The sequence below is a fragment of the Heterocephalus glaber genome, unplaced genomic scaffold, assembly GCF_053883595.1.
Source record: "Heterocephalus glaber isolate CG9 unplaced genomic scaffold, H.glaber_assembly_v1.0 deba00001504, whole genome shotgun sequence".
Lineage (NCBI taxonomy): Eukaryota > Metazoa > Chordata > Mammalia > Rodentia > Bathyergidae > Heterocephalus > Heterocephalus glaber.
This window is the reverse complement of record NW_028258324.1, coordinates 17,829,133-17,853,703: the sequence shown is the minus strand read 5'-3', so window position 1 is coordinate 17,853,703 and position 24,571 is coordinate 17,829,133. Positions and strand designations below refer to the sequence as shown.

At 35.0% G+C, this 24,571-nt stretch overlaps 1 protein-coding gene across 2 annotated transcripts in view; it reads right to left on the bottom strand.

Annotated features, from left to right (window-relative positions):
• Rasa2 (RAS p21 protein activator 2) overlaps window positions 1-24,571 on the bottom strand; it is a 134,414-nt gene that overhangs the window by 93,154 nt on the left and 16,689 nt on the right. For both annotated transcript variants that reach the window (XM_004834356.3, XM_004834357.3), the window contains exons 2-4: window positions 17,141-17,258; window positions 13,421-13,524; window positions 6,385-6,479 (exon numbers count right to left, since the gene is read on the bottom strand). In XM_004834356.3, coding sequence (XP_004834413.1) covers window positions 6,385-6,479; window positions 13,421-13,524; window positions 17,141-17,258 — 317 coding nt within the window. The remainder of the gene's footprint in view (window positions 1-6,384; window positions 6,480-13,420; window positions 13,525-17,140; window positions 17,259-24,571) is intronic.

Sequence of the window (24,571 nt, the reverse complement as noted above, 5' to 3'; positions counted from 1 at the left end):
CACAGAAATATCTAGTCATTTAAATTTTGTATCATGCATATTCTTAGTATTATATAAAAATACATGTAAATTTTTACAGTTTGGGAAACACATGAATAGAGGTATTTAGGCAAAATTCAATGCAGGCACTTAAAATCCTTTAAAATCTAAACATTTTTAAAATCATAAAACACTACGTATTAAAACCTTTTCCACATAAAATTACTATGTTTCAACTGATAAAATAGATTATGATTAAAATTTTATAAAACATTTATATTTCTGACACAAACAGCCTGTCAGATGAAAAATAAAATAAAGCTTTTACTTAAAATCTCTATTAAAGGTAATTCATTATGGAGAGGCGTATTTGGTTTTTTTTTTGGTACCCCGGATCAAACTCAGGACCTCATGCCTGCAAGGCAGGCACAGTGCCACTGAGCTAAATCCCCAGTCCCATGTTTTTCTTTTAAATAAGAATTTAATATGATCTAGATTCTCATTCCTTTGTTATTTTACATAGCTTGGAGGGGGTGCAGTAATGGGCCTTCACACTAAGCTGCATCCCTAGCCCTTTTTTATTTTGAAACAGGGTCTCACCAAGTTGTTCAGGCTGGCCTCAAATTTGCAATCCTCTTGCCTCAGCCTTCTGAGTAGCTGGTAGTATAGGTGTGTGCCACTAAGACTGGCTACAAATGCAAATTTATAAATGAAGTTTTCTTTAAAAAAAAAAAATCAACCTATAATAATGAATTATGCTTTATATTTATTATGTCTCAACTGAGCATTTAATAAATGAAGGGATTATTAACTATAATCACTGTATTTCTTTTTAAATGATTGCTTAAACAGGTAAAGCAGAGTCCATATTTAAAAAGCTATAAAACAATCAATAACTTTGGCATGATCCAGAAATTCAAGATAAGCTTGTTGGCAAAGACTAAATAATTGCATTAAAAGGATATGATTGACATTACTTCTGGATTTACTGCTTGAACAAGTTGGGTTAGACAAACACACTTAACTAGTGAGAGCAACAGTTTCTTCACATGGAAGATCTGGTTTATTAGTCTATGTAAAGCATGTTCCTTATCACAGAAATAAAGAGAAACACTTAAAAATTTTTGTAAGGTTAGGGACCTAATAACTAATAGCATGGCTCCAGATCACTGAAGCCAAAAGAGGACTTACAGAATAGGTACTGGCACAGTGCTTACTAACAATACCTATGTAGCAAAGCATATAAGAAAGAGGGCCAGGATGTAGCTCAGTGGTGCCACGCCTGCCTTGCAAGCATAAGGTCCTGAGTTAGAGCCCCAGTATCAAAGAGAAAAAAAAAAAAAAAGAATATAAAAAGAAATATACATGGAGTAGAGTGACAACCAGGACCAGAAATTATGGAAGAGAATGCTTCAAAATGGAAGAAGTGGTCACCCCAAATCAAAATTTGCTAAAAGGTCAAGCAAGAGGAAGATTGAAAACTGTCCCCTAGACTTTGTAACAAAATGTCACAGGTAAAGGAGCCATTTGTGCTTTCCTTCTGACACAATACTACAGTCTCAAAGCAGATTCAAGTGGCTGAGAAGAGAATGGTTCAATCAAAGGCAGGGAAAATTGCAAAAGGTATAATTAAGCCAAGGAAAAAAAATTTAAGGTAGAAAATTAACTCATAAACTATTACTATCTTGAACTTTTGAAAAGAAAACTTAAATAACTGTTAACATTACTAACAGCAACAATAAAGCACCTGAGTAACAATTCATGGTAAGAAGTTCTTAATTTTTCGACTGTTTTAGTATAAACCCATCTTACCATTTTGGGGATCTTTTATTTAGGGCTAAATTACACTTCTGCATGTTACTTCCCTCAAAACCAAAAGGAATCTTGAGGTTCTCATTTCACAAATGATCATCAAGCAACAATAGTTTAGCGACTATTTTAGGTAGAAATGCCAATTAGTGATACAGTTAAGAAATAAAAGCATCTCCTTCATCTGAGGTAGAGATGTCAATCATTTCTTCCACCCCACCCCTTTCTTAGGAAAGATGAGTACACAAAGCCCTAAATGTAAAGCATTACATACTTTTCCTCTAAGCATATCGAATTAGATTTCAGTGGACATCTGACCCAAGTTCAGCCAAATTCTCTAAATTGTAAGGTTTTTAATAGTGAGGAGTTTGTATGGTCATACAAATTTAAAAGCCTGTATGGCATTTTTTAGCTGTCAAAAAGAGAGAGGAGGGCCGGGGATTTAGCTCAGTGGTGCCTCTGCCTGCCTCCCAAGCAGAAGGTCCTGAGTTTGATCCCTAGAACCAAAGAAAAAGAGGATTTACAGAGTCAAGGAGAGGAAGAGACGTACTCTCCTGAGACATGCAAAAAATAAGAGGGGATCTTGTCTTTAAATTTTTTTCCCTTTTATTTTTCAAGTGAATTGTTATTAAAATGAGAAAGATAAAGACAAAACATTAACTATTCAGTCTGCAAAATGAAAGGCAAAGGAAAAAAAAAAATCACTAAGAAGTAAATGCCTGTACTCAACGAGCATATATGAAATGAATCAGTGGGTCTCGGTTTCTACATGCTTCCTACAGTATCCACTACTGTACTGAATGAAGGCCTAAAAGTTTAATGATATAGTATATATTTTTCATTCACTATGGCCCCAAATGTAAATAAATTGTTTATGTGTTGGTCAGCCAAAACCACTTTAATGTTTTATGGGAAATTATCTTCAAAAACAATTTTAACTTAGGTAAATTTTTGTTGTCAGAACCTAACCTCTATTACCAATGCAGCTTCTCTGCAAATGTCTCGTAACTTTCTTTGCTCTCACTGGCTACAGTCAAGTTCCTGTAATTACATTCCAAGAAGTCCTCTAGGAACTTGCCAATCTCCCTCTCTTTCGAGTACACCTCTGTTCCTTATATTTACCTTCTACTGTACTTAAGTGATCCTCTTGATCTGTGGAAGGATTGTTTATGACTAACAGAACAGAGTGGTGAAAGGCAGTAAAGCACTGTAGTTAAGAGATTTGGAATCATCTCTGCTGGAATCTCGGCTCCACTACTTACTAGTTCTGTGACTCTGGAGAAGTCATTTTAATCTCTGTGAATCCCATATACCTTATCTCTAAAATGGAGGTTAATACTACCTTCTTCATAATGCTATTGTGAAGATTAAATAACATACATTAAACAGTACTGTGCTTGATACATACTGTTATAATTACTAAAAGCAACCACTACTGGTACTAGATTGAGTTCAATCTATCTTATGGCTTTCCCCTATGGCCTCCCTCAACTGGCCTTATTTCTTCATGAAAATTTTATAAAATATTTTCAAATGAAAAAAAATTTAAAAAGTAGAACTGTAGGAAGGGGTAAAGGGAGGGAGGGGGAATGGGAAAAAACAAGAACTAAGTTATATCGTGTAGAGGTACAAATTCCCAATGATGAATGTGATCATAATGTATACCTAAAATGTACCAATAAACTTAAATTTTTAAAAAGTAGAATTGTATTAAATCATGGTCTAGTTTTCCCTTTCCTAGACTTGCAAAATTCAGTATTCCAGACCAGGTTTGGGGAAAAACAACAATATTTCCAATAATAGTATATTAACCTAGGGCGGTGATTTAGTTCAGTGGTTCCATTACCTGCCTTGTAAGCACAAGGTCCTGAGTTCGATCCTCAGTACCAAAAATAAAAATAGTATATTAACCTGAAAAGTACTATGTGTCCCTCCCACTCCCTAAAGTATTCTTCCTTCTAAAACCTATTTTAAATAGTGAGTAAATCTTACTGATTTATTATAATTTAAGGCAAAATAACTTTAAAGGTTAATACCTCATAGTCATGAAAATAACTGGTAGCAAACATTACATCTAATAAATGCTGCTTCCAGAATTTTCATGTTTCACGGATGAGATTTTTATATATACTATCTAATAAAAAATTGTGTCCCAGTATTAATTTCTATTACCATCTCCATGAAGTATATATAGAATATTCTAGATTTCTACATGGGGTGATCAAAATATACAGTGAATGTTTAAATTTTTAAAAAATTTATTACAGTAAAAGACACTGCCATTACTGCCCATCAAAATACCTCCTGCTTGATTTGAATACACTTATCCTATCATTCTTGCCACTTTCTGAAGCAGTTGTTCTGGAAGTCCTCTTTTGTGTCTTTGCAAAGTATGATAAAAAATACAGTGAATGTTGGGCCGGGGATTTAGCTCAGTGGTTCCGGCGCCTGCCTCACAAGCGCAAGGTCCCGAGTTTGATCCCTGGTACCAAAAAAAAAAAAAAAAATACAGTGAATGCTGCTACCAAGTGCCATCCAATGGAAAGGCAGGCTCGTAAAAATATCACGGTGTCTCCTCATTTACTTTATTCACTAGATCTGGCCCTGTGCAACTTGCAGCTCTTCCTCAGTGTCAAAATGACCATGAAAGGTAAATGTTTTAAATCAAAATCAGCACATTGGGGCAACCATAACAGACAACTAAAGACACCAAGAGTACTTCCACAACTGTTTCAGGAAGTGGCAGTAAACGATGGGATAAGTGTGTTCAAAAGTAGGAATGTATCCGCCGCCTGCCTTGCAACCGCAAGGTCCTGAGTTAGATCCCCGGTACTAAAAAAAAACACCCAAAAAACAAAAGTAGGAATGTATTTTGAGAGGGACTAATGGCAGTGTGCCTTCTACTATAATACATTTTTAAAAAACCACAACACTTTAATATTCACAGTACTTGTCAATCACATCTCACACTTTCAGCACTAGAGCCCTTAAATCCTTTAGCAAATTTTCAAGTCTTAAGAGAAATGCACTTAATAAACTAAATATTAAAATAATACTCAACTTTTATTTTAAACCGAATTTTCAAAGCCTTTTCTTATCATGTTTTTTGTTAAAACTATTAGATTAACAAGTTTTTCATGGTGGACTATCTGGGAAGGGTATTAAATATTATATGAAAAATGAACAAAAGAGAAATTTTTTAAAAAGAAAAAGACTGGTATTTTAAAGCTTTCACATCTGCCTTTTGGTAAAGGCATATAAGGCTAACAGTCACTACTTTGACCACTGGTAAAAAGTATTTTACATCTTTAAAACAATTAACGGCTTTTAAAGCGCTCTTAAGTATGTTCCATTTAATTCTTACAACTATATGAGCCAAATACAGCAACTTTTATTCTCATTTTGTAGAAATGAAATTTAAGGCCATTAGAGTAACCACATATAGACAGTAGGACCTAAATTTTCTGACTTCTACTTTAAACCCTACTACCTCATTACTTCTCACTTGGATCATTAACAATGCTATGTAATTGGGATTTGAATAATGAGTATAGTCAAATGGAAAGAAATGAACATTAAACTGGGATACAGTGGATAAAACAAGAAAAGTATCAGTTATATTTCATATTTAAGAAGGGGTTTTGGTTCACAAATATTTAATATTTTGAGAATTTAATCACAAAGAATGCTTGAGAGATTATGAGGAAATGAAGACAGGTACTTTATTTGCAAATTATTTGTAGGTGTGCATACAGTACTTTTTTCTTGTCTAAAACTTGTTTGAGTCACAGTGGCAAATTATAACTTCTTTTAGAGAGAAAGAATTTAGCTTGCAGTTATGTCCTCGGGAAATGGTTTCATAATCCTTACCATATTTTATAAATAAACAGGGTTACAGAAAAAGATTCCCTTTAGATAGAAATAATTTTCTAAAACACAGCAGCTTAAAACTTTTCAGAAACAAATAGAAACTGAAGCTACATCGCTAAACATATATATCTTTACTCACATATAGAATCTATAAAAAGTCTCTTATTTTGGCAAAAGGAAAGAAGAGACTAAAAGGAGTAATCTTACAAATACAAAGAGATAGGAACAACAGGATAGGTGAGTACAGGGATGAAGGCTCTACATGGTGGGTTCAGGCATGGTTTGATAAACAACATCTTCCTGTGTCTAACTTATTAGAGAGTGAATAGAGTATCTTCATGAGAATAAATAAAATCACACACTTTCAGGGATTCTCAAGGTCAGAGTTAATAAAACATAATCTTTCCCTTAAAACTCTTCCTCCCTCTTAAACAAAAAAACGTTATTTTGCTACTGTGACTTGAATAGTAGAACTAAGGCAGGGGGAAAAATGTCCTCCGTAATCTCCCCAATGCACATGTATATTATCCTTGAATTCATATGGCAAAGCCATTTCTCTTCAGCTCTGTTACCTAAAGGTATATAACGTGTGGTGCTAGAATTTAAAATAATGTACAACAAGAATTTAAAATAAGGTTCAACTACATGAACCAGAACAATCTATTTGTTCTTCATTCATTTTCTGTGTATGACAATCTCCTTTATTACATAAGTCTTAATAGTTACCTGAACCTCTGAATTGGAGTCAACAGGTTGCAGTGAAAACCAAGTTTCTTTGCCACTATGATTACACAAGTCTTCTTTTTTGATGGCTACTTTGCCTATAGAATATAAGTAAAACAATATGAGAAAATACATTTTGATAATCCTAAGGCTCATTAGCACTTTACATATATAGTTTGTAAAAATAGAATAATTTGTGTTTACTGATACAAAGATTCATTTATAAAATTTTTTCCTATAATCTAAAGAATGAAAAAGTATCTCATTTCCCCTTGGGCCATTTTGAATCAGGAGAGTACATAAAAACTCAGTTGTATTTACTTACATGCGACTCCATTTTTTAATACTTACTCAGATTCACATTTTTACCCTCAATACATTCAGTTTAAAAAGCAATGTATAACAGTAGCAAAGCAGTCTTCCCAGTTCTTTTAAATTGTGAATGAACCATACATTCTGATTAATTTTGAGCAAATATATCACCATATAGTAAAAGGTTATAAACTCCAATTAAGTGAAAAAGGAGAAATAGTATCATACATCACTAACAAAAGTGAAAACTGACATGAAAAATATTTTAGTACTAAAAGTTCACTTTATCAAAACATTATAAATATTGACTACATTGTTTCAAGGTATATAAAAATCAAAACTCTTCCCTAAAGAGCTTGTATCTCTCTGGGAAAAATACAACACACTGAACAATGAGTAATATGAGCAGAAGAAACAAAAAATGTTCATACTATAATGAAGTATTTGCCATGTTAGTACAAAGCATTTCCTTCCTTAATTCAAGTTTAAAGAAGTAGATATAGTTTTGTGTATGACTAACAATTTATTGAAGATTCTATACAAATGTCTCAAAACAGGATATACAGTAAAGTTAAAAGCAGTTCAGTTTCATTTTTTCAAATAAGATTTTTCATTTTTTCAAATAAAACTTTCCATTTTAAGTGCCTAAATTATACTTCATATCTTTTCACTTATGACATACCTTGGTCTTTAAGTTCAACATTTGAAAACTTTAAGAAAACCGTAAATAAATTATGTCAAGATCAACTTTGGTGTATCAAGTGAAAAAGAAAGAGAAAAATAAACACAGAAAAGCTACAAAAAGTATTTTTCCAGAAGTAGACAATATTGATTGCTTGCACAACTCTGTTACCATGCAAAAAAAAAAAAAATCACTACGTCATATGCTTTTATGTCCTTTTGACAAATACTTTATTCTGAAATAATTTCAAATGTGGAGAAAAGTTACAAGAATAGTACACAAAATTTTCATATTCTTTACCCATATTCCCTAATGTTAACATTTTACGATGTCCCCTCACCACTCCGACATATGAGATTCTTTTTCTGAACCACTGATAACCAAGATGGAAACATGATGTATACTTTATTTATTTACTTTTGGTACTGGAGACTGAACTTGAGACCTTGCACTTGTGGGGCAGGCAGCAGCACCACTGAGCTAAATCCCCAGCACCATGATGTGCACTTTAAAAGGGTATATTTTATCATACGTAAAATTACATCTCAAAGCTCTTACTTAAAAATTTTAACAGTATTACTTTTGATAAGTTTATCTTACCAATTTGAACATACCAGAAAGACCACTCACACATATGTAACTATGAGAAATAACATTAGAATTTTATTACAGTGGCAACTGCATTAATATTACAACCTAAAGAGACCTACTGAAAATTCATCAACTATATGTATTAACACATAAAGTTTAAAGCATGAACAATTTTAAGTTAATACACTATCCCTCACAACAAATATGAATCTTTTGAACTTTAAAAAATTATTCTTGATGTGATCTAATGTGCAGATCAAAATCTTCACATGAATATATAGCATTTATAATTCATTCAAATCTCACAGGCAATGGCACTAGGAAAATATACTTCAGTTCTTTTTTTGGTGAAATTTAAGATAAAAATAATGGGGAAACAAATTCTTCCACTACTGAATATTCAGATTAAAAGCCAAAAACAGAATTTAGGCATTGACTAAACATCCAATATTACTTATACTGTTCAAACAAATTAGGTTAATTCCTAAATCATATAAATGTTTTGACATGTTTTACCTAAGAACTGTATAAAATTTCTAGCAATTCAATGTAATACCAAGAACTTAGGATACAAAATTATGACAAAGTAGTCAATATTACAAATGATTAAGATTATCACAGTTCCAATCACCCTTGACTCCACCCAAGATAAAAATAAATTTTTAAAGCCAATGTGGCAATACACACCTGTAATCACAGCTACTCAGGAATATGAGGCAGGAAGACAGCAAGTTTGAGACTGCCTGGGCAACTCAGCAATACTGTCTCAAAATAAAATTTAGAAACAAAAAGGCTGGGAATGCAGCTCAATGGCAGAGTATGTGCATAGCATAGGTGAAGTCCCGAGTTCAATCCTCAGTACTAATAAATAAGTTTATTTATTTCAGATAATGCATAATACCTTGATATTAAAAATACACATATACACAGAAATATATCTATATATTCTATAGCTGCAGCACTTAGATTCTTCACCTTTTTAGCACCTTGGTAACTAGGTATCTTTGTGTCCTCCCTCCTCAGAAAAAGGCATAGAGAACTAACACAGTTTTGTGGGGATTCTGTTTTGTTCTGTTTTTTTAATGGTAGCAAATTTTTATATTTATTGAAGGTAGGAAAAAGGAACATGCTGTGCAGAATGAGTCTGGGCCAAATAAAAGTAGGGAGAGGGCCGGGAATTTAGCTTAGTGGTGCCGCCGCCTGCCTTGCCTGAGTTCGATCCCCAGTACCAAAAACAAAAAAAAAAAGTAGGGGAAAAGAGTACACCCTACAGTATGAGGGTAGGCTATCGTGAAGGAACACAATACCCCTGTGATAGGGACTGAATCCAGGGCTTGTGCAGGCTAGGTAGGTGTTCTACCACTGAAACACATCCCAAGCCTGGTGTATAATTTCAATAAAGAGTTTACTTATCCAGAAATATCAACAGACTGTGAGGATGTCTAGTCTTCAAGTTTCATAATTTTTAGTTTCACACATAATTTGTATATACTATATAAAGTTCTCAACTTAAGAGAAGTTTTAAAAACTTTTATTTACAGATTAATTGGCTTGACCAATTCATTTCTTCATCCTACAAATTATCACACTGACACGGTGCTATAAATGGTGATCTGATTTCCATGTTCCTCAAACAATGACTAATTAACCAATAATTCTTCTAAAAACCACCGTAGCAATCTATCTGTCCTATTTATGATTTATGACTCACAACTCAAATCACTGGAAATGTTATCACTCTGTCACAGATGCTTTCCCAAAAGAGAATCTTCTCAGTCTCACAGGTGCATTCCAGAAGCAAATATCCTCTTCCCCTTGTTCCGTATTTTATTTTATATATCATTAATGTCATCAAATCAGAGCTGAATGGAAACTCTTTTCTGGCTAGCTAAATAAATAAGTCACTTGGTCTGTTGAAAAGAACTTGCGATTTATTACCAGCTCTTATTCTTAAGTTCCTTTTTAACATGTAAGTTTCTCATATGTAAAGATTTAGTTGCATGAGGCTAGCTGGCCTGAAGAAGTAGAGAAGAAAGAACACATGACCTTAAGAAGCCAGAAACTGTTAGGTAAAAATGACAGGAAATAAAAAATACTTGAAGTTATTAGACAGAGGGATAATTACAACAGATCCAGCACTTTATTAGGTAATACAACATATGAAAAAGAAATATGTGTCATCAACCGTAGGGAATAAAATAGGGCAAGAGGAGTGAGGAAGAGAGGATAGAGACAGGATAGAGAAAAAGGTAGGAGGGCAATTGAGAAGGAAGTACGGGAAAAGGAAAAGAGAGGGACAGAGAAGGTCAGAACACATTTTTGAAATCCAAGTAAGACCAATGAAAAGAACCTCATGATTCTTATTTGTCATTCTGAGGTATCATTAGTTAAACTGGCAGGCATTAACTATAAAGCGTAGGCAATACAAGGAGCACTGAAATGACACAAACGGCAGCACTTGTTGAACATCTACTAAGTAGTAGACATTCTCACATATTTTGTTTAATCTTCCCAACAGTCTTGGAGGTAGAGGGTATAATCACCATCTTACAAATGAGAAAATATGAACATTAAAAAACCTGCCTAAAGCCGGGGATTTAGTTCAGCCTGGAAAGCGCAAGGTCCCAAGTTCAATCCCCAGTACCAAAAAAAAAAAAAAACCCCTGCCTACTAACAAGTGCCAACAACAGATTTTGAAACCAATGTATGCCTGTTCATGTTCCTTCTAAAATTTATAGAATTAGTGTCAATTTTGTTAGTTATTAACTGTGTCATTGTGGGTGAATTACTGATCTTAAACATTATTTTGTGCCTGTCTCCAAGACTGTTTTAGTTTAGCGCTCCTTTTAAACAAAGTTAATCCATTATTTCACTAGCCATGAAATCACCAACCACAAAAAAGAAAAAAAATTTACCCAAGGCAAACTTCCCAACAAATCATTTAAAGGTAATGTTTCATTTCCCCACTGTCCTGACAAACTGCAGAAACTGTGTATGTTAAAAAGCAAACATACACAGCCACCCACACACCCACACACCCACACAAGCAGATACTGCATTAGTTCCTTAAAATCAGACAAGGAGAAGAAACACACAAAAAAATAAAGGAACTGAGTGAGCAAAGGAAACACCTTTGTCTCTTAAGTAAAAAAGTATTCTTAGCTTTCTAATATAACTTTCAAGCAGCATTTTCGTGCCATCAGTAAATATTATGTCACTGGGTCCCATATTTAGTTACAATATATTCTTAGAAATTCCAAACTTATACAGATCTTGTTCCTGTTTGGACACTAGTAACAGCTAAAAGAGTATATAAAAGTAGTGACAGCCAGGGATTTAGCTCAGTGGTTCTGGTGCCTGCCTTGCAAGCATAAGGTACCGAGTTCGATCCCCGGTACAAATAAATAAATAAATAAAAATAAATTTAAAAAAATAAATAAAATAAAAGTAATGACAAGTATGACTGGCTATTCAAGATAAAGTGGACCAGCAGACTGAACAAATTCTGGCAGATAGTCAACAATGGCAACTCAGAGCTAATGGCCATTCTTAGAAGCCTTAAGTGTATGGGGTTTAGGTAGATGCCTTTTGGTCTCTGTGACAGACTAGCATAGCAGTGGCCTCCAATAAATGATGCTTCCTGTTATCTCAGGGATTGTGTAATTCCTTCCTGCACTGACACTGGAACTAGCTATGTGATTCGCTTTAGTTGCCAATGGGACATCAGCAAAAGGAATGGAGGTACACACTTAATAAATACCTGTGCACTACTATTTGTTCTTACAGAACCCAGAGACCATGTGGAGAATAAGAACCAGCTAGGAGCCAGCACCAAAGTCAGACTATCCAGCACTGGTCAGCTCTCAAGATTAACTCATTAGTGAACACAGGCATCACTTAAAATTGATGGCTTTCAAATCTACATCTCCAGCTCTTCTTTTCTTTAAACTTCAGATCTGCATTTGTAGCTGTTAACTAACATGTCCACTAGGATATTCCCCACCAATACAAGTTTAACTTGTTTCCAACCAAAGTCTTTCCTACTCTTTTCACTCCCCATAAAAGTAAATGATTCCTATGTTCCCTATCTTAGTTAATGACATCCATAGAAACAACATTGGTTTGCCTTAAAATGACTTTTGCAAACTGCACAAAGGTTAGAAAAATGCACAACTTAGAGAAATATTTTTAGAAAGTTGTAAGCACACAAGGGATATAGGTCATCCATCTGTTAAGGGAGTTTAACAGCAAAAACAGAGAGACATTATAAGTTAGTTAAGAAAATAAAGTCAGATACACCTTAATTTTTAAACTGTAGAAGACTTGAACATGTTTCAAATCAGTATGGAGATACAGAGATGATGAAATTCAGGACACTAAAAAAAGAGAGGATAATACATACAAATTAGACCTCTAGCATGAAGCAATGACCATGAATGTGACACATAATACAGCCAGTTTCATTCCATGTTCATGTATCAACTCCAGTCTCAACATAATTCTTTAAGAAATATATTTATTGGCCACTAATACAACCAGGAAGAAAACATATAATTAAAGTTAATTATTACTCCGATTAGAAAAAACACCAAAAAATAGATATTCTTCAGATGAATCAAGTATAAAAAAATTGAGACTTTAAAGTACTTTCTGAACATTTACTAAATGTAAGACACTCTGTGAGACACAGTTCCTGCCTTCATAAGTACCACATTTGTTGTGGTTTGGATCTAAAATGTCCCCCAAAAGTCTCATATGTTCAAAGGTGGCACTTCTGGAAGGTGACTGACTGGATCATGTGGGTGCTATATTCATCACTGGACTAATCTACTGATGAGTTTCTAGCTGAATGTGCTGTTAGAAGGTGGGGCCGAGTCAGAGGAGGTGAATCACTGGGGGCATGCCCTTGGAGGGCATCTCTCACCCTGGCTCTTGCTTTCTGCTTTATGGCTGCCATGAAGTGAGCAGCTTTGCTCTGCCCCACCCTTCTACCATGATGTTTCTGCCTAGGAGCCAGTCAATCATGGACTGAAACCTCTGAAACCATGAGCCAAATAAACCTCTGATCTTCTAAGTTATCGGTATCAGGTATTTTGTCCCAGATACAGGACAAAATGAGTAATATAACATTTACCTAGAGAATCTAGATATTAAATGATGAACTAAGGAACAAACACAGCAAATACTACTGAAAAGGAATCATCAAGTAGTATGGAAACATGTTACTAGGGGACCAGCAAAGTTCCCCCTGAGGAAGTGTCACATAAGCCAAACATAACAAAATAAAAATCAAATTTACAAATGAACATAAAGTTCACTTGTAAGAAAAGGATATGAAGAAAAGGATTAGAAAAGGATTAGAAATGCTGTGGATATATACTATTCCACAATTCTCAACACTTTAAACTTAGAGAAAGAATGTTTTAATTAAAAATAATTACGACTAGTACCCACCTATACGAAGGTCTCTTTGTAAAACGTTCTTATCATAAACATAGAAAGACAAATACTGGAAAGTCCTTGGAATCTCAAAGTAAAATTCTTCACTAAAAAATGGGCTAGAGAGAAAACAGGAGAAAGTTTGTTACTCCAAATCATATCGAATAATTAAATAATCTACTACTGTAACTAATAATAATAGAACTACTAATACTAAATATCACCTTAAAATTTCACTTTCAATAAAATCAATAATAGACTAAAACTCCATAAAAAAACTTTAAGAATCCCAAAATAATTCTCAATACTAAGTTTTAGCTAAATCCCATATAAACCAAATTGAACTCAAAGGGCTTCAGTTTTCAGGATGAGCTCTCAACAACAGCTTTTCAGGACTCTTGTGGATAGAATTCACAGTAATTACCATATCTGAGGATGATCACCTAAAGTGAATCTACATGTGAGCTGAGAACTGTGTCATTCACACCATCATCTTAGAAATTAGTAAATATGTGAAGCTGAATTAATCACAATGATACATAACACCTAAAATGGGGAGTGTTATGTGAAATGTTTACTTTTAAAAATACATTTTAGAATTTGAAACAGGCTATTTTTAATCAATTTCACAGAGGTACAAATTATGTAAAATAAAATCCAATTTAGTAATATAGAAGTTGATGCCCCTTGATAAATTTATAAACCTGTGTAGACTCCACACCAATCACAATATAGAACATTGCTACCTCTCCAGAAAGCTCCCTTATGATTCTCTGCAGTTACTTCACCACACTTGCCACAGGCAAACATTAAGCTAATTCCAACTGCTACAAATCTATTCTACAATGTCACATAAATTAAATCATGTATGTACGCTTGGGTCCTGCCTATTTTACTTAGCTCCAATGAGATTTTTCACATTACTGCTGTGAAATATCCCACTGTATTCCACAACTCATTCTCCTAGTGATATCATGTGAGTTGTTTCTAGTCTGGGCTATTAAAAATAAAGCTGTTGGCTTGGCATTGGTTGTACACATCTGTAATTCCAGCACTCGGGAGGCTGAGGCAGAAGGATTGCTGTGAGTTCAAGGCCAGCCTGGGCTACCCAGTGAGTTCAAGGCCAGCCTGAACTACACAGCAAGACCTTGTCTCAAAAATAAGTATATAAAAAAATAAAGCTCCTATGAACATTTTTATAAAACCCCCTTTTCTGGACAAATGCTTTGAGTTAAACAGAGAGTAGAATTCCTGAATTAAAGAGTAGATGAATGTTTAACTTACGAGAAACTCAAATTTTTCTCCAAAGTGTTATGAGTACTTTTTTCTTTAGAATATTTAATTTAAACAACACAAAGATTCTTTTTTTTTTAAACACAAAGATTCTTTATCACCGTGAAGTACAATATCATTAGGCTGTCGTAACTAAATAAGAAGCTGTAATGGTTGACTCTGCTTTTTAGTTGTAATAAAGGTTAGTGAAACTTTGTACTCAATTTGTCACTTCAAATGCAACTAAAATAAACTTTTAAAAATTGGTCTGTCAAAGAAACTAGTCCTCTAACTAGAGTCAACATAGAAATCAATGCAAAGATGACTATTAGGCAAATATGACCTGTGTAGGTATTTTTCTCTTTTGTATTATTTTATAAACAATTACAAAATGGAGAATTTCCTTTATATATCACATATTCACATTCAAAAATTATTTCAAAGCACATTTTAAAGTCAAATAACAACCTGAGATTTATTGCCTGTATTACTATAGCATCACAACTTCCATATCTGATCAATCACATCATTATTTCATAAATATGCTAATGCACTTGAAAAAAACTTTTTAACAAGGCTGGTATAGAGCTAGGACTAAATAGTTTTAAAGCCATGCTGCTATCATTGTCCTGTGATCATGATATCCATGGAAGAGAAGCACCAGGTATGTGGTAAGGTAGTTGTTGCTGTTGTTGTTAGTTTGTTTATATAACACCCACTTCCTAAAAGGACTTAAGGAAGAGGTTTAGAAGCTAAACTTCTTACATCAAATCTATTTGGGGTATGTAAGCATCTTCAGTTTTATATAGTTTCTTCCATATGAAGAATTTCATAGATACTAAAATTATAAAATAATTTTATAATTTAAAAGACATAAAAGAAAACTTCAAAGAGAAAAAAGGCAAGTATAAAGAAAAAAGATATGACAAAAACCATCACAGTCCTACTTCTATATAGAAGTTATATCTATAAATAACCCATAAATAATCTAAATGGTATCTACTGTTTTTTGGCTTAACAACATCACAATATCCACAAGCCCTGTGAATGCTAAATGAAAACAAGACAGAAAAATAAGGAAATAAAACTGGTTTCATCATTTTCCTATAATAAATATTCAGAAAGACAAAGGTACAGAGAGAAAAAAAGTGGATTTGTTTTACTTACTCATTTATAAGGCTACATATTAGAAACTATCACAAGAATCCAATTTATGGACACACTACATTTTGTATACTACTGATTACCACTGATACGAAATCAGCATGCATTAAAGTAACAAATTGAGATTTAAATAGTTTCAAGTCCCTAATCTCAATTTTGCTTCTAACTTCCTTTATTACATGATGAATTATTCAGCCTTTTGATGACTCAATTTCATGTTTTATAACTATAAATACCATATATTTAAAATTAAAAAGAATAACAAAATTCTAATACAACAGGGAGATCTGACTTACAACTAAAGATTTGAAGTATATTGCTCAAATCTTCTAGGGTTAAAATATTTTCAGTTTTGGGCTGGGGATTTAGCTCAGTGGTTCCGCCACCTGCCTTGCAAGTGCAAGGTCCCGAGTTCCATCCCCGGTACCAAAAAAAAAAATTTTTTTTTCAGTTTTTTATAGTAAGTCTTTTCCTATGAAAAATTAACAGATATTCAAAATTAGAAAACATGACAATAAAAACATAATGGGAAACATCAGAGGAAAAGAAAAAAGAAAAAACATGGAAAAAATATCAAAAACATATCCCTGATGCGCTACACTAAATTAAGTAACTTGCAAACTATTAAGAATTTATTCTTGGGAGGAATAAAATGTAGTAATGATGCACTTTGAGGAAAGTTCACACAAATGGGCAAGATTTAGCCTAGAGAACAGACTGAGGTATATGATGGTTGTTTTCAAAAACTTGAAAGAGTATCCTGTGAAAGATGGACTAAATTTCTCCCCCAGAAATCCAGTTGAGAAAAATACATTTTGAGGCAATGAAAAGCCACATGAAAACAAGCACTGTATCTATCTTGTTCTCATGAATGCTGTATATGAATAAATAGAACCCAGTTAAATTCTTGGCATATAGGAGTTTCTCATTTTTAATAATCATTAACCAACTATACATAGAAGCATTCTAAGAGTCAGAATAGTTCAAAAAACAAACAGGCTGTGAGGAGGCAGTGAATTCTTTGGTCACTGGAATATTACTAAGCAAACACCATATGATCACTTGTAAAAGCTACTGTCAAGAAGCCAAGCATAAGGTGTTGAAGTCCAGTTCAAAACATTCAGGCTCCTTAAAACTCTTTAAGATTCTGTAATTCGAAAAATAAATTCATACTGTAAAAAACTTTCAAGTGCAAAATATAAAAGTTTCAAATGAAGAAAGTCTTAATGGTAAAAATCTGGAAAATACATAAAACTGATCAATGTATGACATAAATGATAATCTAATTTTTCTACGAACCTTAAGGATTTTTCAACAACTTGGGTACGATAAACCTCTTCTTGGTCCAAATTTATAGTACAGAAACAATCTCTCATTTTGTTGGGTCCAAGATATGGCAATAAATTTTTCGCTTCACCTGTTGACACAAAAATTAAAATTGGTGTTAAATATCACCAGTAGCTTCACACTAAGCCTTCTATACTTGTACAAAGAATTCAATCTGAGATTATATGCAGCCCCCAAAAACCAATTAGTGATAAGGAAAGATCAATTTGGCCTAAAGGAGACCTGTAAGACTGAAGGGAGGAACTGTATTATAAAGGGACACATGAGGTGATATTGCGTCACTGCAACACCTCAACAATAAAAGGGCAATCCTCCTACTTGTGCTTTCCATTTTATCCCACCAGTACCACCTCAAGGACTTTAGTCCACAATTAATCCTTCTTTCCTAAATTAGTATTAATTTTCCCTTCTGTTGGATTGTTCCCATCAACACATAAACAAGTATGGATGTTTCCGAATTTAAAAAGAGCAAACAACTGGGCCGAGGATTTAGCTCTGTGGCATCGAACCTGCCTCCCAAGCACAAGGTCCTGTGTTCAATCACCGGTACTGAAAAAAAGCAAGCAACAAGAAAAATATCTCCCTTCACTCCATTTCCCTCTTGATGCCACTCCATTTCTAGACACCCTTCTCAAAACTTTTCAAAAACATCATTTGTAGTCATTACCTCCACTTTCTCACTTTCCATTCATTTTTTGACCCTCACTCATCAGCTTCAGATCCCACTATGACACAGAAACTACTCTAGCCAAGGTCATCAATGCCTTCCATACTGCCGAATCCAATGTTATTTTTCTCTCATCATACCTTACCTTGCAGCACCATTTAACACAAGAGAATTTAATATCCTTCTTTAAAATGTCCTCTTGGCTTCCATAACACAGTATTTCTGGCTTTCTTTCTGTATCACTGGCTCTCTACTCACCCTCTTAAATTTTTTTATCTTTCAATGTTATAATTGCCTCATGATTCAGTTCTGGACCACCTTTTCTTCTTTTTCTAAGCAAATTTCTGCAGTATAAGGTGTTAATGTGGATGTCTCCCAGTCCTGCATCTCCAGACCTGATCTCCTTGACATAAGAAGTGAATATTCAATCAACTCCTTGAATAGTCAATAGGCATCTTAAATTTAATGAGTCTCAAACAAACCATTTGATTTCCTTCCCTAAAACATCTCTTTCCTCAATCAACCCTATTTTCACCATCCTCCTGCCTCCAAACCCAGTCCATGAACAAATGCAGCAGATACATTGCAAATCCAACTCCTTCTTTTATTCACTGGCATCTCCCAAATCCAAGCCACTATAATATCTCATTTGGATAAACATGACAGTTTCCTAATTGATATTCCTGCTTCCACTATTGCCCCTCCCCAATCCAGTCTGTCAGCAAGGAGTATTATCTTCTAAACATATTACTAGCTATAATACTCCATCAAAATTCCCTGCTCTAACATCATACCATTTCACTTAGAATAAAATTCCATTTCTACACCAGCCTTCACAGCCCTAACTGTCCTCTCTGACCTCTCCTCTAACTCTTCCCTCTGTTCAGTTTCTTTCCACTCATCAGCCAAGCCAAGCTTATTCAAGTTCAAGGCCACTACCTGGAATGCTCTAGTCCTAGATCTTCATATGGTTGGTGTTTTCTTATCTTTCAGGTCTCTACTCAAATGTCACTTCCTTACAGAAATCTTCCCTGATTATTCTTTCTAAAGTAGATAATCCTGGGGGCCAGGGATGTAGCTCAGTGGTGCTGCACCTCCCTGGCAAGTGCAAGGTCCCGAGTTTGATCCCCTGTACCAAAAAAAAAAAAAAAGAAAAATCTCACTAAAGTAGATAATCCTGCTGCCATATTCTATCTCTTTGTTTTGTCTCCTTGATAGCATTCATATCTATATAAGCCTGTTAATTTCTTCTTAAAGAGATTTTTTTGTTTTCTCTTATTTTTGAGGCCTGAGAACCTGTCAATCTTTGAAATCTACAACAGTGATGGCAAACAATAAGCACTTGAGAAGTATATAACAGAATATTAGTATATAATAGAATATTAAAGAACTCAATGAGTCTAGTTTTAGAGTTCTTATGTGATACTCATGGACCAAAAGGGCAAATAAACACCAGTGTACTCATCAAAGAAACCAAGGTAGATGCCTAAGGGAAAGAGCCTTACCCTAAGAATCATGAAACCAATGTTCCTATCTTACCTCTCCTACTAAGCATCTGTATAACTTCAGAAAAATCACTGAAACACAAGAATACTAATAATATTAAGTAGAATCAAATGACTGCTTTTCAGTTCCCACTTTATTTCACCACTCTTCAGCATTTGGTAACAATGACCTTTCCTCAGTTTAGGCCATGCATTCTAACAGACTTTTACTCCTTATTTCAGGCTTTTTATCTCAGATGTGAGGAAATTTTTGGTATAGAGCACTGAATTCATAATAGAGTTGGAGGACCAATTTTCAGTATTCTGAAAAATGTATTATAAAGCATAAAAATATACTAAAAAGCAGCAGTTTCTCAACATTGTGCAGTGGTATTATTTGCAGTTTTCTTCAATTTATCTACATCCCACTTAGGGATGGCTAACCTTAATGAGGATCAGGATCTGTGCCTGTAGAAGATACAGTGGATTAGTGTTCAACATCCATTTCTACCTCCTTCAGTACATGCCTTCCTATACAGCAGAGGCTAGACAGCTTAAAAACTACATTCCCCAGCCTCTCTTGCAGCTAGAGCTGTGGATGCAACTAAAGTTTCACTAATCAGATTTACTCACTAGAAAAATAGAGGGGAGAAGAGAAGGGAGGTTGAGTTTAGGCTACTTCTACTAGCAAACACTGTCACAGAGAGGTCCATGTTCTGCAGCAACATTTGCAGAAGTCTGGGATTTGGTCACAGGTCTTGTGTATTAAAAAGGAAGGAATAGCTTTCCTCTGCATGAAAAACAGACTCACTGAGAGAGAAATAGGGAAAACAATTCCTTTCACAACAGCATCCAAAAACCTGAAATACCTAGGAATTAATCTAACAAAAGAAATCAAAGACCTCTTCTCCGAAAACTATAGCACTCCGAAAAGAGAGATTGAAGATGATATCAGAAAATGGAAAGACATCCCCTGCTCCTGGGTAGGAACACTCAACATAGTGAAAAAAGCCATACTTCCAAAACTGCTATATAGAGTCAATGCAATCCCAAATGAAATCCCAGCAGCATACTTCATGGACCTTGAGAAAACAATCCAAAAATTCATTTGGAAAAAGAAGAGACCCAGAATAGCAAAAGCAATTCTCGGTAACAGAGACATGGCAGGAGGTATCACAATTCCCAACTTGCAACTATATTACAAAGCTACTGTGATAGAAACAGCATGGTACTGGCAAAGAAACAGACCTGAGGACCAGTGCAACAAATTAGAAGATGCAGAAACAACTCCAGACACACTCAGCCATCTCATCTTTGATAAAGGAGCCAAACACTCTCACTGGAGGAAATATAGCCTCTTTAATAAATGGTGCTGGAGAAATTGGGTTTCAACTTGCCAAAGACTAAAACTAGACCTATATCTCTCACCATGCACTAAACTAAAATCAAAATGGATTAAAGACTTAAATATTAAATAGAAACGCTGAACCAGCTGGAACACAGGTTAGGTAGAACTCTTGAAAACATTGGTGTAGGAAAAGATTTTATGAACAAAACTCCAGTTACCCGTGAACTAGCACAAACTATCAACAAGTGGGATTTCTTCTTAATAAAAAGCTTCTACACAGCAAGAGAAACCACCAGCAGTGCGAAGAGACAACCCACAATGTGGGAAAAAATCTTCACCTGCTATTCCTCAGACAAAGGTCTACTATCTAGAATCTATAAAAAACTTTAAAAAATAAGACCTCCCAAATTTAAAGACCCAATCCAAAAATGGGCATCTGAAATGAACAGACATTTCTCAGATAAAGAAGTAGAAATAGCAAATAAATACATGAAAAAATGTTCAACATCACTGGTCTTTCGAGAGATGCAAATGAAAACAACGCTGAGATTCCACCTCAATCCAGAAAGAATGGCTGCTATCATGAAATCAACAAATAACAAATGCTGGCAGGGATGTGGGGAAAGAGGAACCCTGCTTCACTGCTGGTGGGAGTGTAGACTGGTACAACCACTGTGGAAATCAATATGGAGATGCCTCAAAGAACTAGGACTCGAAGTCCCATTTGACCCAGTTATTCCCCTGCTGGGGATCTTCCCCAAAGAATTAAAAGAATCATACCACAGTGATATATGTGCACTCATGATCACAGCAGCACAGTTTGTAATAGCTAAAACTTGGAAACAGCCCAGTTGCTCCACCAACTGGAGACTGGATAAAGAAAATGTGGGGGTTTTTTATAAAATGGAGTACTACTCAGCCATAAAAAATGAAAAATTGGAGACATTTATAGCTAAATGAATGCACATTGAGGTGATACTCTTAAGTGAAATAAACAGGACACACATGTGTAAATATCAAATAGTTTCTCCGGTGTGAGAAACTGAAAGTGTAAATAAGGACTAAAAGGTGTAACAGATAATGTGAAATAGGAAGAAAAGGGGCAAAGGGGAAGGGGAAGTGGGAGCAGTGGGGGAAAGGAAAGAAGGGTATGGAATTAATATGAGAAAATGAAAAAAAGGAAACAAAGTCTTTGTAAATAGGGAGGGATGGAGGGTTTGAAGGCAGGGCAGGGAAAGGGGGAAAAATAAGAACCAAGAGAGATTATGTAAAGGTGCAAATTTCCAATGATGAATGTCATTATATTGTATACCTAAAATGTACCAATAAAATAAAATTTAAAAAAAAAAAAAGGAAGGCACAAGGGATCCATTCTGAAGTACAGGTTGTGGCAAGTTTGGCTAGCACTAGAGCTAGCAGCAGTGACAACAGCTTACTGATGAAGTAGCTGCCTCCCTATACTAGTATATTCCTAATCATGGTGAGGAGGCAAGGTTCCAAAACAAAAGCAGCTAAAAGCTATGGCTTCTCAATTCTATAGGAGCTTTTCTGATCTTAAAAGAAGTAGTTAGCTGAGGATTTAGCTCAGTGATGCCGCCACCTGCCTCACAAGCCCAAGGTCCCGAGTTCGATCCCCGGTACCAAAAAAAAAAAGTAGTAATTTTCTTGGTGGCCCAGCTACAATGTGGCTTTTAAATGTCATTTCTAAGACTTCCATCTACAGTATGTTATCGTTGTTTTATTCTTTCCAACAATTCTATAAACTGCTTAAAATCTTTATTAAATCTCTTTCTGAACTAGCTAAAGTAATCTCACTTTACTGTATTGATCATCAGTTTGGCAAATCCATCAGCTAGATGTGGCTAACTAGATCAAACATGGACTCAAATTATGAAACAATTTTTCAATGAAAACAATATTACATGAGTTTAGCGGCATCACATTCAAAAAGCGAGTACTTCAACTTGAGAAGTGGAGATAAAAGATCTTAAGTCTATGTATGGTTGCATCTGTTTTTGATTTTTAAAATATGTTCAATGATATAGTATGCTTCCATGAATATGGGAGCACCAAATTCAAAACATTCAAATTGGCCTTTGTCCAGAGCTTCTCTCTGCGGCTAGGCCAAGCAGCCTGAGGCTCCCTCGGCTGTGTTCCGGTCCTTGTCCAGGGTGAGGTCCCGGACCAGCTTGGAGCCCCGCCCTCATCCGGTGCTCCGCTTAGCTGCGCGGGATCCTGCAAGGCCCATTTCCATTTGCGCCCCCCCCCCCGCCACCTTACAGCTCTTGTGCTACCTGGTCCCTCACTACAGAGGCACAGGGGATTATATGTCACATAGTTAAATGTGATAGATTAATAACTACCACAAATTGTCATTTTCTAAGCTTCGCTTGATGCTATGGTACTGCTGATTGTAATATTTGGCCTAACATGTCGTGATTGATCTAATCAGTTTTCCTTCCTGGTATAAGGAAAATAAAACAGCCTCAGGGTCATTAGAGCCTCAAAACCTAAACACAAGCCATATCTGGAAGACACCTCTGAAAAGCAATCATTCCACAAGGGTTTTAAACACAAGCAACAAAGATACCTGCATTAAGCAATTTTGAAATATCAACCCAGGAATTAAACCAAGGACAGTACCAAAAACAAAAATGAGAAGACATTTAAGTAAGGCACAAACGCAGGCTTCCACACCACAAAAAAACATTCAAATTATGTGCAACATTTCAGCTTTCTCATCTTACCCTTAAATTTAAAAATCACATTTTGGTCCTCAAATAATAGGATTAAGATATTAAATACATTACATATATGGTTGAGATAATATACTTATTTTAAGGAAGACACTTGAAAAAACTGAAAATAGTTATTTGCATTTGAATGGGAGAAAAAAATTTTTTCCAGACAAGGTTTCACTGTGTTGCTCAGGCTGGTCTTGAATTTGTGGACTCAAGTAATTTTCCTGCCTCTTCTGAGTACTGGGACTACAGACATGTGCCACCACCTGGTGTAAGAAATGTTTTGATAGCTCATCCTTCACTTAAAAATTTCTGTGCCTGCTAGGGTACTATTAATATACAAAGGCAGATATAGGGCCGAGGATTTAGCTCAGTGGTTTCGCCGCCTGCTGCGCAAGCTCAAGGACCTGAGTTCGATTCCCGGTACCAAAAAAAAAGGCAGATATACTGGCCCTACAGAAAAAGGTGTAAATTTGATTATAATTATTTTTAACTTTTTTAATCAGTACACGTTTGCAGTACATAATGTTTGCTTTCCTTGTGTGGAGTTGGTACACGTACATAACACATCTTAATTCCTTTTTTTCATCCCCTCTCTCCCCTCCTTCCCATTTAAGAAAGATCTATCTCCTTACTCCCTATTATCTATCTTTTATTTGGCTCTTTATTTACAATTTGGGTTTCTCATATAAGAGAAACCATGTGATATGTAAGCTTGTGTGTCTGATATTATTTCACTTAAAATTATGGTCTCAAGATGCATCTGTTTTCCTACAAATGACTCAAGTTATGACTGTCACTATTTCAACAATGAATCAAGATTAGGAAGCAAATCACTGACAATCAATTGTTCCTCACTGAAAGAGGCCAGCACTCAAGCAAAACTTCTTTTACCCTGTAACACCTTTTCTTGTTGAATTCAAAACCCTGTACCCCTCAAGCACATTTCTAGTTTACATTATGACTTGAAATGTAACTGTTAACTAAATTTCTCTTTCTTTTTTTTCTTTAGGTTGTTTGTTTGGTTGGTTCTTTAGGTTTTTTGAGATAGGGTCTCAGTATGTAGTTCAGGCTGACATTAAACTCACTATGTAGTTTCACCTGGCCTCAAACTTAAGGTAATCCTCCTGCCTCAGCCTTCAA